The following is a 15690-nucleotide window of genomic DNA, read 5'->3' on the forward strand; positions in this document are numbered from 1 at the left end:
ACCAGGCCCCGTGGCCTCGGCCCGACCCCGGCCGCAGACCCAGCGAAGCCCCGACATCGAGGCACCATGATCCGACCAGGTGGTAAAGAGGCCACTTGACGGATCAATGAGGGGAAGAGTTTCGATGGTCCTCCAACCGTCCCCTGACGCCCGGTTTCGGTCGCCTCCGGCCTCCCTGGGCGCTGGCTCCACCCCCCTGCTGGGTGTCTGGACACGCTCATCCCGGCCCCTTCGACCCCCAGGTGCGAGGGTCTGGACATCAAAGAACACAAGACCTATATCTGGGGCAGCTCTGGAGTAGGTCGGCAGTTGTATCCTGGAGTCGAGAGACAGCGAGACGAACTCATCTGCGTGGAACCCGTAACCAACTTTGGAGCCTTGCTGGCGCTGCCGCGGCTCATCTTCGCCGAAACTATCCTTGGGGCCCTGCTGGCGCTGCCGCGGCCCATCTTCGTTGGAACCATCTCTGAGGCCCTGCTGGCGCTGCCGCGGCCCATCTTTGTTGACACCATCCTTGTGGCCCTGCTGGCGCTGCCGCGGCCCATCTTCGTGAAGCCATCCTTGAGGCCCTGCTGGCTCTGCCGCGGCCCATCTTCGTTGAAACCATCCTTGAGGCCCTGCTGGCGCTGCCGCGGCCCATCTTTGTTGAAACCATCTCTGAGGCCCTGCTGGCGCTGCCGCGGCCCAACCCTGAGGAACCCCCCAGCTCAAGGATTGAGAGCTGAGCGTAGGGTATCCCTGCACCAGATGATACCAAGACTGTCCCGCTACCCCCTTCCCTCCGTGACTAAACCTGAAAGGATCCCGGGATCCAGTTGCTCCTGTATCGCTACAATAACCTGCCTTAAAACTGCTGATAAAAACGTTAAGAATCTATCTTTGTGTGGAGTCCATCTGTAGGGGGGGTGATTGCTCATCTGTACGATCCTAGGGGAGGAACCTCGCCAGGAGGCCTCTCGACTGTGCTCGGCCCCTCGACTGTGCTCGGCCCATTCTAAAATCCCCTTTCCAACAAAAACCAACTTAAGGAACTACAAATAAATTGATAATTAAAGGAAACCTATTAAGAGTTTTTATGGAAAAATGCTAAATTACATTAAACTTTTTTGGAGATTTGGGGTCAGTGAGAAGATTTTGCGTTTAGGTATAGGTGATGTTTATAGGTGATGAGTGGGTTGTAGGGGGTCAGGGATGGGTGAAGTTCAGATGTAGGTGTTTTTAGAGTTCAGGGATATGTTAAGTTTAGAGGCGGTGAGGTATTTTAAGGGCTCAGGAATGGGTTGAGTTTGTCGATGAGGGTTTTTTAGGGTTCATGGATTAGTGGAATTTAAGGGTGGGGAGGGTTTATAGGGTCCAGGAATTGGTGGAGTGTAGGGATGTTGTGGAGTTTTCAGGGTTCAAGATTAGCAGATTTTTGGGCTTGCTTTAGGGGTAAGAAATATAGGGGTTTATGGGCAGACATATTTTTAGGCTTTAGGAATGGGTTGACTTTTAGGTTGGTGAGGGGTTATTAAGGATTCAGCAATTGGTTGGTTTTAGGGGTGGGAAGAGGTTTGTAAGGGTCAGGGATGGGTGGTGAGGGATTTTTTTTAAGGTTTATGGGTGAAGTTGAGAGTTTTTAAAGGTTCAGAGACTGGTGTAGTTTATGCATAGAATTTGTTTTATTTTTTTGGTTCTGAATGGATGAAGTCCAAGGGCTAAGGATCTGTGTGGTTTGGGTATGGGAAGGGTGTTTTAGTGTTCATGGATGGGTGGAGTTTAGCGGTAGACATGGCTTTTAGGGTTCAGGGATATGCTGAGTTTATTCGTCCGGGATGGATGTAGTTTAGGTTTGTTTATGTTTTGTTTAGGTGTCAGGGATGGATGGTGTTTAGTGGTGGTGGAGGGTCAGCAATTTAAAAGCATCAGAAGTAATCCTAAAAGTTAGATAAATCCAAAATAATGTCCCGTTAAGAGAAGCACTGAAATAAACACCTCTTCTAAAAATGTTTCTGGAAACACAACCTGGAGCCATTTTTTTTACACCTTAAAACTAAGAATGCCCGAGCCAATTTAAAATAAAAAACTTTATATGAAATTGTAAATGCCATTCATCCTGCAAATTTTCGTTAAACAGTTGAGGTGAAATGATTTCTCAGTAATAGTATTACACGAAATCACATACAGTATTTCAATCTGACTTCACTGTGACCAGTGACTGAGGAGTAACCCCAAAAAGACCACATCACCGGATCAGCATCCTTCGGCATCTTCAGCATCCTGCATTACTTTAATCAAGACCACTCCATTATAGTCAATGGCGGTTCGCCCATAGAACCTGGAACTGGACTGCAGACAGCTGTGACTGCGCGGTAACTGTCCTACAAAGACTCATTGGCCTCTGTGACCTGCTCCTTGCTTGAACTGGTCGCCCACTGCGGTCCGAAGTAATAGTTTCCAAAGTGACTCGGTAGCCACAATAGTTTCCAGTGCTTGTTTGCTTTTTGTTAAGAAGAGCAGTGATTATTTAATTGGTTAATAATTATATCTCCGGAATTCCCCTATAGATTTTTGTCATTGAGGTGGCATTTAAAGATACAAATACAACCTATGTTTATAAACTGGTGTTTGATTTTTTTTTTTTATATCTCGTTTTTAGGGCTCGGCCTACGTCACCACTTCGTCAGAAGTGGGGCGGAGCTCCGAGCCGTTTTGTTACGGAGCTCAGAATAGTGAAGTAAGAATTCCTCACTGCGCGAGATTTTTCCGTAGTTTATTTTGGCATCTGCGTGCTAATTGGTCCTCTCAGTGCTGTGTTTCTAGTAGCCTTCACGCAATAGGCCATATGGATTTCAGTCTGTGCACTTCCTGCATATTCTGTGTGGTTACGCGCAGGAGAGTTTGATAAATTGTCTATCACGAGATGTCAGGGTGCCGCGGTAATTGAACCCAGATGTTCTGGGCGTGTTCACCAGTCTGTAGTCAGTTTGGTGGGTGCGCGTTCGTCTGCATCCTTTCATGTGTAAGTGTTGGCCTTTGAAGAGCTGGTTTTCACATGTGTGTGAGTGCGCTGTGGATGCAATGAGGAGACCGATACTGCCGACAAAGCTGAGCATGAAATGGAGACGTCTGAAGCCCAGGAGAGAGTGACGGACAGCTATGACTCCGAGGGGAGAATGGCTGAGAGGCACGCTGTCAGTGACGCAGCAGGAGCAGGCAGGTAGACAGCACATCAAAGCACAGGCGAGGTAGTTCACCAAACTGTGGATATTGTGTAAGTGATGTGGAACAGAACATCAGATGCTTTTGTGCGGGTTTCAAGAGTCGTTGAATCCTCAGGTGAGACGCCTCCTTGACATTTCACAGGCAATGTAAATTAATACCATGCCTTAAGGTCATTGGCGCTTTAGAAAAAGTGGCGCTACAGCTGTAACACGGGCAAAGTCAGTACGGATTATGAATATACGTTAAAAACAGGGCCAGCGTTGAAAAAACGAACATTAGAAAGTTGTGCACACTTGTCAAACATAAAATGTTCTCTTCGTAAATGTCCCAGTTATTTCGCGAGATAAGGACCGATTTGGGCTGTCATTTCGAGTGAGCTACAATATGCAGCCCCTCAAAATACGCTTGTACAGGGGTCACATTTATACAATTTGCAGATTTTGTGTCCACCTGGTATTTAGCAGGTGCGATAAAGTCCGCTTCTGGAGCGCAATGTAGCCAGCTCAGTCCTGCGATGATTTAACATGAGAAAAAGGCCTGCTAATTGTTCTGCAGGTCACTGACCCCGCCTCCAGCCAGGGTGACTCCCGCACTCATGCAACTTAGGATCACAGTTTCTATGCTTACATTTAATGGTTACATGTACATGAAGACAGCCTGAAAACACCAAATAAACACGGTTACGCTTTTCACGCCATCTTAATTTACAAGTATTTACTGAGACATTCGCATTCCCCCGGGAACGCAGCCACGGATCCCTAGGGGGACACACCCCACAGTTTGAAGATGTCTGCTCTAAGTCCCTTTACTCAGCCCAGCACGTGGCGATCGCCAGCATCAGGCAGTCTAGAGTGTTTCTTTGAAGATGTCTGCTGGCGTTTTGAGCTATGTTGTAACTTCATGCGCTGGATGCCTCTTAAAGTCACAAGACACAGCAAGTTGAAACAGGATTGATTGAATGCCGATCATAATACCAAGTGTGTCAAGGGCCATAGAGCAAGCAAGGAGAATGGTCCCCCATTCACAAGTGAATGAACAGTAAAGTACAGGAATTATCAAGGTTCACTGGGTTTCCCATGTCTCTAGGGCCCAGGGTGTGTATGCGTATTACTGTCTTTGTATGTGCAATATGTCTCTGAAAGTGCATGAATGTGTTTGTGTGTTTCTGTTTATGCACTTCTGCCTCTATAGTCTCTATATGTGCATCTCTGCTTGTGTTTGTGTCTTAGTGTGTACGTGTCTCTCTATATATGTGTATCTGTTTTTGTATGTACATCTTGTGTCTGTATGTGCGTGTCTGTGTTTACTTTTTTATCTGCGTTTTTCAGTCTGTATGTGCATCTCTGTATATGCCTCTTGTTAAAGCATAATGTGGAATTTTATTCATAAATTCTGTTCTTCGGGTGCCATCTGTGTAAGCCGCCACATTGTATACAACTTGTTGGCTGTCATATAACCGTTCCATCTGTTTCACGGCGCAGTGAGTGCAGAGTGAGTGCGAGAGTGACTGAGTGCAGAGTGAGTGCAGAGTGAGTGTGAGAGTGACAGTGAGTGCAGAGTGAGTGCCAGAGTGACAGTGAGTGCCAGAGTGACAGTGAGTGCAGAGTGAGTGCCAGAGTGACAGTGAGTGCAGAGTGACAGTGAGTGCCAGAGTGACAGTGAGTGCCAGAGTGACAGTGAGTGCCAGAGTGACAGTGAGTGCCAGAGTGACAGTGAGTGCCAGAGTGACGCAGAGTGACGCAGAGTGCCAGAGTGACGCAGAGTGCCAGAGTGACGCAGAGTGTGGGTGAGTGCTAGAGTGTGGGTGAGTGCTAGAGTGTGGGTGAGTGCTAGAGTGTGGGTGAGTGCTAGAGTGTGGGTGAGTGCTAGAGTGTGGGTGAGTGCAGACTGAGTGCAGAATTAAATAGAGTGAGAGTGAGTGCAGACTGAGTGCAGAATTAAATAGAGTGAGAGTGAGTGCAGACTGAGTGCAGAGGGAAGTGAGTGTAGAGTGAGTGCAGAATAAGTGCAGAGGGAAGTGAGTGCAGAATAGGAGAGCGTGCAGAGTGAGTCCAGGGTGTAGAGTGAGTGCAGAATGACTGCAGAGTTGGAGTGAGTAACTGCAGAGTGTGAGTGCAGAATGACTGCAGAGTTGGAGTGAGTAACTGCAGAGTGTGAGTGCAGAATGACTGCAGAGTTGGAGTGAGTAACTGCAGAGTGTGAGTGAGTGCAGAATGACTGCAGAGTTGGAGTGAGTAACTGCAGAGTGTGAGTGAGTGCAGAATGTTTGCAAAATGAGTGAAGAGTGACAGTGAGTGCAGAGTGAGTGCAGGTGCACAGTCGGTGAGTAAAGAGTGAGGGCAGGTGCAGAGTGCACAGAGTGAGTGCAGAAAGATGGAGTGCAGCGTACAGCGTGAGTGCAGAGTGTGCAAAGTGAGTGCAGGTGCAGAGTCAGTGTACAGTGAGTGCAGGTGCAGAGTGAGTGCAAAGTGAGTGCTGGTGCAGAGTGAGTGCAGAGTGAGTGCAAAATGAGCGTCAGTGCAGAGTGAGTGCAAAATGAGTGTCAGTGCAGAATGAGAGTGAGTGCAGAGTGAGAGTGCAGAGAGTGACTGCAGAGTGTGAGTGACTGCAGAGTGAGCGCAGAGTGAGAGTGAGTGCAGAGAGATCGACTGCAGAGTGTGAGTGACTGCAGAGTGAGCGCAGAGTGAGAGTGAGTGCAGAGAGATTGACTGCAGAGTGTGAGTGATTGCAGAGTGAGCGCAGAGTGAGTGCAGAGAGATTGACTGCAGAGTGTGAGTGACTGCAGAGTGAGCGCAGAGTGAGTGCGAATGCGGAGAGAGTGAGTGCAGCGTGAGTGCAGAGCGAGTGCAGAATTAAATAGTGAGTGTAGAGTGAGTGCAGAATAAGTGCAGAGGGAAGTGAGTGCAGAATAAGAGAGAGTGCAGAGTGAGTCCAGAGTGCAGAGTGAGTGCAGAATGTTTGAAAAATGAGTGCAGAGTGACAGTGAGTGCAGAGTGAATGCAGAGTGAGTGCAGGGGCAGAGTGAGTGCAGTTGCACAGTGACTGCAGGGTGAGTGCAGGTGCACAGTCAGTGAGTGCAGAGTGAGGGTAGGTGCAGAGTGCACAGAGAGGGAGTGCAGAAAAAGTGAGTGCAGAGTACAGCGTGAGTGCAAAATGAGTGTCAGTGCAGAGTGCGTGTAGAGTGCAAGTGCAAAGTGAGTGCAGAATGACTGCAGAGTGACTGCAGCGTGAATGTGACTGCAGAGTGACTGCAGAATAAGTGTGATTGGAGAGTGAGTGTACAGTGAGTGCAGGTGCAGAGTGAGTGCAGGTACAGAGTGAGTGCAGGTACAGAGCGAGTGCAGGTACAGAGTGAGTGCAGGTACAGAGTGCGTGCAGGTACAGAGTGAGTGCAGAGTGAGCGTGACTGCAGAGTGAGCGTGACTGCAGAGTGAGCGTGACTGCAGAGTGAGCGTGACTGCAGAGTGAGCGTGACTGCAGAGTGAGCGTGACTGCAGAGTGAGCGCAGAGTGAGTGTGACTGCAGAGTAACAGTGAGTGCAGTGACTGCAGTGCGTGAGTGTGCAAGGTAAACAGTCTGCGAGTGTGCAGGGTGAATAGTGTGAGTGTGCAGGGAGAGCAGTGTATGAGTGTGTAGGGGCACTGTGTGAGTGCAGGAGACGAACACTCAAAGTAAGTCCACCACACACATACATAAGACCACATACGAAACACCATACCACACACACATACACCACACACACATACCACACTCACACACACACCACACACACACACAGCAGCCTCTCACCACCACACACTCATCACCACTCACCACCACACACTCACCACTACACACACAACCACTCGCACAACCACGCACCACCAGCCACCAGTGCACGCTTTCACCAGGCGCAAACACCACCAGCCGTCAATGTACGCTTTCATCAAGCACAAACACCACCAGGCGTCAGTGCAAGCTTCCACCACACACACAACACCAAATGTCAGTGCATGCTTTCACCAAACACACACACATCACCAGCCATCAGTGCACACTTTCACCAGTCACACACAACACCAGCTGTCAGTGCCTGCATTCACTAAGCGCACTCGCCACCAGCTGTCAGTGCACCCTTTCATCAAGCAAACACACCACCAGCCATCTGTGCACGCCTTTAACAAGCACACACACCACCAGCCATCAGTGCACAATTTCCACAGGCACACACACCACCACCCATCAGTGCAGACATCCATTGTTAACGCATCCACAATTAACTATTGTAGCAATCGCAATATGATGCCCTTTACTTTTAAACATATTCATCTAAAGTGCAGCATGCCACCATTCCTACTATTCCAATCCAACACACATTTTCCACTACACACCACATGCATACAATCCATAACACATGGCTAAAACACATTGCCATTTACAATTCCATTAGCTCCAACTCAAAAAAATCCGAGACCTATGGCATTTCTAATGCTTGTTTTATTTGACTATTATGGTAGTTCTAAATGCTCTGCACTTGTTTCTTTGATAAAGCCTGACTGTTCAAAGCCGCAGCTTCCGAGGGTTGAGCTAAGGGTTGTCTAACAAATCTGACTGGACCCAGTGCAGGAAGTGAGTTTAACTTCCGCTGTCTCACAACCACACCATATGTTAAATTGCTTCCCTTGCTCTCGATATTCAATGGCTAATAGATAAGAGATTTCCGTTCCCTACAAATCTCGAAGTCTTCCCACGGACCGTGAATCAAGTGTGTGCAGACAAAGAGAAGACTTCTGGCCTGAGGTCATTCAGTGCTCGTAGATGGCCTGTCTCAGACCACCATCCTTTCACATAAGTTCTCGCACACAGCAAATGTACTTTGCATTAAATGCAAATGAGGGACGATTCATTGGTCTACCTTTATCGGTATCTGCTCCACCCCTACATTAACCCCCCACTTCCTCCCTAACCTCATGTTGTACTTTTCTGGTACCCTTTAAATTTTCTGTACTGGTTGCTCCTCTTGCCTTGCACAAGTAAGATGTTACCCCCAGCGGTTGCTAGCCAGGTCCACAAACCTTGCCAGCCAGCACTACATTTCTGTGTGCATGCACATTCACAGCGGAATTGTTTTCTGAATATTCATTTGACCATTTTTCTCAGTAAACATCATTTGACTAAATGGCTCTCCAGCCTTTGCCATGAAGTCAAATATTGTATTGTGTAGTTCTATCGTGTGAAATTTATTTTCTACATATCGTGTTTTCTTTATTATCATCTGTTCAATCGCATTGTTTTTACATTCGGAAAACTTGTATTACTTTTATTAATTCAAGCATCCATTAACAGAATCCTTATCTGTTGTTCTTTATTATCTAGGCTCTTGCTGGAGTGAAATGACGGAATACAAATTGGTGGTGGTTGGAGCTGGTGGTGTTGGAAAAAGTGCTTTGACTATTCAGTTAATACAGAATCACTTCGTAGATGAATATGACCCTACAATTGAGGTAATGCTTCCTGAAGAGTTCGGGTTTTAAAGAAAATTATTTTACTGTGTACATTTATGTAATGTCTTACTGGTTGGTGTAGTTTACAACTACCTTTTGGATTCTGTGTTAAACAAAAATAAATAACCAAATTATTCGTTTCGTGATTCCGTGTCTGATTTCAAGCCAGGCAGTCAATTCCGGTCCCGGTACAAAAACCAGTTTGTCCGGGCCTCACAATTAAGAGGGGTTGTATACCTCGCACAGTTTTCCACTGACCTATTGAGTCCTAAGAAAGAGACAGAAAAATAGGATTTTAGTTGTGATTTTGCCCAGACGGGGCCAGGACCTTTGTTAAATGCGCCAGGGCTCTGTATTACTTACACCCGCGATGATCTTTTATTACTACGCCCCCTAAAAAGACGACTTGCAACTATATTTATAGAGGAGCAAAACCTTTCTCCCATTGTGAGGTATGCTGCTCGCCCCAGCCATCTATAGGTAAGAGCTCCCTGCAAATGGCCTTGCTGAACTGCAGATCCCTCCCGAGGCACTCTTTAGAGATTAATTTTCTTATACAGGATCATAATTTAGATATCCTGTTTTTAACTGCAACGTGGCTCACTCCGAGCTCAGGGGTGGACATTGTATGAGCCCTCCCCCCAGGCTTTTTAATATACTTTCAGAACAGGCCAGTGGGTCGAGGAGGTGGTATTGCCATACTATATAGGGATTCTTTTGTATGTAGGGCACAGAATAGTGGAGTGTTGGACTGCGAGAGTTGTCAGTTCTCTTTGCAGATTTCTCCTACGGTCTCTGTGTCAGGTCTAGTGGTGTATCGTCCACCAGGGTACATTGGAAATTTTGTCAGCTCCCTTATGGAAACAGTTAAGTTTTTAACATCTACTACTACCAACTTTATGATGCTGGGAGATTTTAATCTCCACTTCAATGACCCGGCGGACCTCTTGGCGACAGACCTACAATGTGACCTTAAGGCCTACGAGGTAGGCCTGATCAACTCTGGAGCAACACATAACAAGGGCCATTTGCTTGACCCGATTTTCTCTAATGTGCTCCTTTGTAGGGCCATGCCTCCCTATCCTCTCCCGTGGTCAGACCATTTCTTGGTACCTTTTACTTGGCAAATGGAGGTCATGATCACATCTCCTCCTAGGGTTCGTATCCTGGAAAGAGCTTGGTCCAGGCTGTCGGTCGAGAATTGGGTCCTTAAACTCGAATGTTCGCGCCCCACTCTAGTTCTTGACCCTGTACTGGCAGATGCGAACTTCGGCAACTGGTTGACCAGCTCACTCGATTCTATCCTCCCTAAAAGAACAGTCCCAAAAAGGGAGAAGAGAATAGGCTCTGCCCCTTGGTATACGCCCGAGTAGAGAACTCTTAGGAAGGGATGCAAGAAGCTGAAGCGTACATGGAGGAAGGAGTGGGGCGAATCTAATAGAATTGAATATCGCTCTGCGATAAGGGCATATAAATGTGCTCTTCGTCGTACTAAAGCACAATTCTTTGAGGAAAGAATTAAAAACTCCTCGAATTCCTCTAGAGAAACTTTCTTAGTGGTTAAGGAACTATTGAGAGTTCCCGACCCCTCCTCAGCCCACGATAACCCATGAGAGAAATGTAAGGATCTGGCGAACTATTTTTATTCCAAAATAGAGAACATTCTAAGTGCTCTGCCCCAGATTGACGAGATTGACCAGATAACAGAGACTAGCAGTGAGTCAGTTGGAGTCCCCGTACACCTGGAAGCCTTTGGACCAACTTCAGTGGAGGAGGTCCTTAAAGTGCTGGTCACTATTAAGAGCGGCTCCCCTACTGATCCGGTCCCTATGAGGATCCTGAAACAGATAGGAACTACTATTGCCAACCCTGTTACCGACTTAATCAACGCATCCTTTGCTTGTGGTCTGGTGCCACCGAGCTGGAAGGGAGCAGTTGTGAAAGCCCTCTTGAAAAAGCCTCACCTAGATCCATTGGATCTAGCAAATTACAGGCCTATTTCTCTGCTTCCTGGACTCAGTAAAATCGCGGAAAGGTTGGTGAATCTACATCTATCACACTTTCTTGAGTCCAATGGCTTGCTGAGAAACTCGCAAACAGGCTTCCAGCCGGGTCAGGGCACTGACACTGCTCTTTTGGCAGTCGTTGAGGAAGCCAGAAGCATTTTGGATTCGGGAGGATCAGTGGCAGTGATCCTCCTGGATCTCACTGCGGCTTTCGACACTGTTAACCATCAAGTGCTAAATCAACGGCTGTCAGATGTAGGGGTAACAGGAATGGCTTTGAAATGGCTTAAGTTATTTCTTAGTGACCGGACTTACCAAGTATGGGAAGGCAGCGCACGATCAGCGTCAATCCCCCTCTATTGTGGTGTGCCACAATGCTCATCCCTAAGCCCCACATTGTTCAATGTGTATATGGCCCCCTTGGAGGATGTGGTTGCCCCATTTGGTATCAAAATCGTGAGCTACGCTGATGATACTCAGCTGGTGGTCGCCTTATTCCAGCTTGATAAAAGTTCAGACACGCTGCACGCCTGCATGTCCAAAGTCTACACTTGGATGTGTAAATCAGCTCTGAAGCTAAATGGCTCAAAGACCGAAATAATGCTTTTTGGGCATAACGGACCCTCACTTCCTCCGACTAGCTGGCCCAGTTGTTTGGGCGAGCTCCCGAGTCCAAAAGAGGAGATTAAGAGTCTTGGGGTCTGGCTGGAACAAGATCTCTCTTTCAGGACCCAGGCGAAAAAAACGGCCCGAGTCTGTTTTGGTCTCCTCCGCGCAGCTCGGAAAGTTCTGCCCCTCCTTCCACCGCAATCTAGAAAGCTGCTTATTCAGGGGTTGATCGTATCAAGACTAGACTATAGCAATGCTATCTTTCTTGGTGCACCTGAAGCAACGTTTAATAAACTTCAACAGATTCAAAACGCTGCAGCACGGCTTCTCAAGAGTATCCCAATGAGAGGGTCAGCTAAACCCGCATTGAAGGTGCTGCATGGGCTCCCAGTGCGCGAAAGGGTTACATTTAAGTCACTCTGCATTGCGCATAAAATTCTTCAGGATAAGGGACCTCCCATCCTGAAGAATTTAGTTGTACCCTACAAGGCTAACAGAGCCTTGCGCTCAGATCAGAAGCACCTGCTCAGAACTCCTAAAGTTAAAAAAGCACGTACGTGGGGGTAGAAGATTCTCAGTGAATATAGCGATTCTTTGGAATTCACTCCCCCTGAGTCTACGTTCGGAAACTTGTCTTCTCCGGTTTCGTAAACTCCTTAAAACGCACCTCTTCCCTAACTAATGCCTTTGATCACGTCTGACTGCCACCTTCATGTTGCTCTGGAATAAGCACTGGGATGCTCAAGGGTAACTACGCGCTATACAAAACTCGAAATAAAATAAATAATAAATAAATATCTTCTCTGCCCATTATTCCTCATTCCCATGGCAAGAACTTGTACTATGAGGTAAGAAATCTCCCGGTAAATAGTTAACCCTTGAATAGTGTTATCGAAGGCGGTAAATACTCACCGAGTACCGGCCAACTTGTAATTGGGCCCTAAAACGTGTGTAAAAGCAGCAAACACTCATTCCATATGGCTTGCATCTGACTTGAGACCCAAGTGATAGGGATGGCACCACTAGATGATGCTGCTGTATCTCTGCTAACGAGCACATCTTTTGTAGTTGATTCTGAACACCAGATTAAGCTGGATTGGTGCACCACAACTGTTTACCTGCAGTAAATAGGAAATGTCGCATGAACATCACAACATCCCCTGTCGCTGTTCTTGAAGAATTAATTCCCTGTTGCTCAAGGCAGAAATTGCCGCTAACGAAATGCCACCTTTGTGGTGCAGATTGAAATCTTTTATTTAAAACTGTGCTGAAAAAGAGTCTGGAGGTTATCAGCAGTTGAATAAAGCAGACCTCTCGAAACAAATGGATGAGAACCTGGTAGATGGCTGAATCACTAAAGGAGGCCTGTGGGAGAAGGTGCAGAGGACATGGAGTTGCTCTAAGAAGGAGATTTACCTTTGGTGTTATTGAAATTGAGTAATGGTTTAAAAGCACCTCTCCTGCGAAATCGCCCACTGATGTCACTCTGCGACTGTTATCCTAGGAAGTGCTCCTCAACACAGTCACGTGGGACTTTGATAATATGGAATGGGCTACAAATGTTTGTGCTGTCCTTTCTGTAATAAGTATGATGCCGGAGCAGGATTGCCTGTTGGTCTCAAATCGCCTGCCTTTCAGTGCGCGTGCGTGCACTGGGGACAGCTCCTGTTTTTAGTTTGAGCCTGGGCAGAGCATACACTGCTCTGCTAGGCATGCTGTATTGGAGTATGCACTTGAAGCTCCGCCCACTCTCCATCCATATTTTTACTTTAGCTTGTGTCTTTGTCCTTTGGTAAATGCTGGCTTCTGATTCGGTAATCAGCTTGTTAGTCCCTCCTTGGTACCGCCTTGTCTTCATTTGTAACGTTCCATGAGGACTGGCCTATTTACTTCGGTTGTTACACTATCTGTGTTATTTACTGTGTAAGCACTATTTCCTTTAATGGGTTTTGCTCACCTGGAGGCAAGACGTGCTTTCCTTATATTCAGCGCACCATGTGCACTTTTACTTTCCAAGCAGGTGGGAAAATGGCGGCCGCTTGTTTGCAATGTATGTATGTATGTATGTAGGCATACTTATATAGCGCGACTGTCACCCAAAGGGAATCCTGGCGCTGCAATGCCATAAGTGTCACATTTAGGAGAGTTTGAGCTATTGGCATTGTAAAGGACAATAGCTTAAACTCTCGTAAATGCGACACATTGCTTTACCAATATTTCTTTTTGTGAGTGTTATTTCCAAATGCTCCATGCAGCGCTTTAATAGAGTTCAGGCCCATTTCTTTAGACATGACTCGTCTAAAGAAAGGGCTTGGCATCTAAGTGCAAGCGGGGCATGGGTCACTTGGTAGCAAACAATATTTGCAATTCAATTGGTTTTGCATTTGCAAGAATCTAAGCTAATGACATTTACAGTGCCAATAGCTCAAAGTCGTGTAAATGCAAGACCTATTGCATTGTAAATGCTTGTTAATATATTGTGCTGCAGTACTCCTGTTTGTGCTGGACTGTGTACCATATTACATATATAATGTTCTGTTACCAGTGAAGGTGTAAACTTGCCCTACAAGGGCGTAATAAACCTAATTTCAACAAATAGTAAGCATTCCACTCTAAATATTTAACTCTCTAATCCAGTTATGGAAGTGCAGTTTGTGCTCAAACCGAGACTAATTATTGTACATTTTGCCGGTTTATTGATGGGCTGGATTTGACCCATTGGATTTAGTGCTTTAGTGGTCATCTCTTCTCACAATAATCTTACGGATAGCAGACCGAAGAACATGGGCTTCATCGCCCTATGACGCATATTACACCATAGGAAGTGACATTTAGTTTTACATTTTTCAACATTATCTTTTGAAAACTCGAGGCTCAGCTGATAAAGACAAAAACCAGTTCAGGTTATGGACCTGCTTAATTTTAAAATCTGAGCTAAAACGACAAATTGCTATCCACTGGGGTTGCAAGTAGTAGCATATGGGCAAAACTTTTACCCTTAAGACCCTCTTAAAAATGAATTTGTGTACAGGCTGCTTAATCGAAATTCTGTGTGTAACCTGGACACTGGGCCCTTAAGCATCTAATGCCTAAAGTGAAGTTGATTTGCCCTTTATACTAAGTAAATTAATGGGTAGATGAGTACTGCTTGAATACCTTTTTATGCCATAATTACCGGTATTATGTTCTGAACTGGAACATTAAACCCCAGCTTTAGGTTATGAGACAGGACCCAAAATGTAGGCCATTGATACCATTCTGGGGGGATGAGTTTTGACATCAATTTTTGGTCTCGCCCAGCGACGCAGCACATGCGTTACTCGCCTTGGTGCGATCTATTGTTGTCGGTTTCTTAGCCGAAGGGGGACAGGACATATGCACGCGCCCAGAAGATGGGAGTTGTGCACGGCTTGCGGCGCCCATATGGATAGCCCGACGCATGTCCACGCGCCCAGAAGACAAGAGATGTGCACGCAGATACACAGCAAAGCTGAAGCTTGAAAAGGAATACTGCAGGCAGACGAGATGAACAACAAAAACACTGCAAGAGTATAATCGTCACAAATTTAATTCCTCCCGGATATATTCTTTAATCCAGTACTGAAGTGGGAAGGACCAACACGTTCAGCAACCAGAAGGAACTGCTTGTCACAAGCGTTATAGAATCCCTGCACTAGATCCATAATGACATATCAACATTCCTGAGAGCATGGATAGGAATTAACCACGTGCCCCTATGCCAACTAAGTATAAACACTCAGCCTTCTGAGCCAAACGTACAGCAGTGATATACCTGTACAGCAGACGAATCATGTACAATAGGTACACAAGACACCACACACCTGTACACGAGCTGTACATTCAAAATCCAGCATATACGCTGTACCTTGAGCAGAAAGCACCTAATGTCTTTCAACTTCTGCTGGTGCTTCTTGCAGTAGGAGTGTCTGCAAACCGAGCAATAGTGCACCCTATGACTGAACCTAGAGGGCATCTTCTGAACATTAAATATTTCTGAACTTTGCTCAGGGGTCACAGGTCATAACAGTAGCTACAGTCACTGGTGGCTGTAGCTAACCAACCAGTACGTTTTATCGTTATTTTTTTTCTTACACAATTGCTATTTTAAAATGGAACTAATAACCAAATGTTTCGTTTAAAATGAGCCTTTTAATCCTGTTCGACGATGGCCGATATCCGCACCACCAATCACAAGTGAGCATTTTCTTCACCCGCCCCGAACACAGCCAATGGACTTAAGACGGCGACGCCCATTACTTAGTGTCATGATTCGTTCACGTAAAGCCCATGTTAGAATCCGAACAGTTCATACTGCCTTTGATTGGATCTAACAAATCCGACCAATAATAATAATAATAAACCATATA

The 15690-nt window shown here is 46.3% G+C and overlaps 1 protein-coding gene across 1 annotated transcript in view; it reads left to right on the top strand.

Moving 5' to 3' along the window:
- NRAS (NRAS proto-oncogene, GTPase) overlaps positions 1-15690 on the top strand; it is a 200988-nt gene that overhangs the window by 69016 nt on the left and 116282 nt on the right. The window contains exon 2 of the mRNA XM_086923283.1: positions 8560-8687. Coding sequence (XP_086779409.1) covers positions 8577-8687 — 111 coding nt within the window. The 5' untranslated portion in view covers positions 8560-8576. The remainder of the gene's footprint in view (positions 1-8559; positions 8688-15690) is intronic.

This window comes from Lissotriton vulgaris, chromosome 5, assembly GCF_964263255.1.
Source record: "Lissotriton vulgaris chromosome 5, aLisVul1.2, whole genome shotgun sequence".
Taxonomy (NCBI): domain Eukaryota; kingdom Metazoa; phylum Chordata; class Amphibia; order Caudata; family Salamandridae; genus Lissotriton; species Lissotriton vulgaris.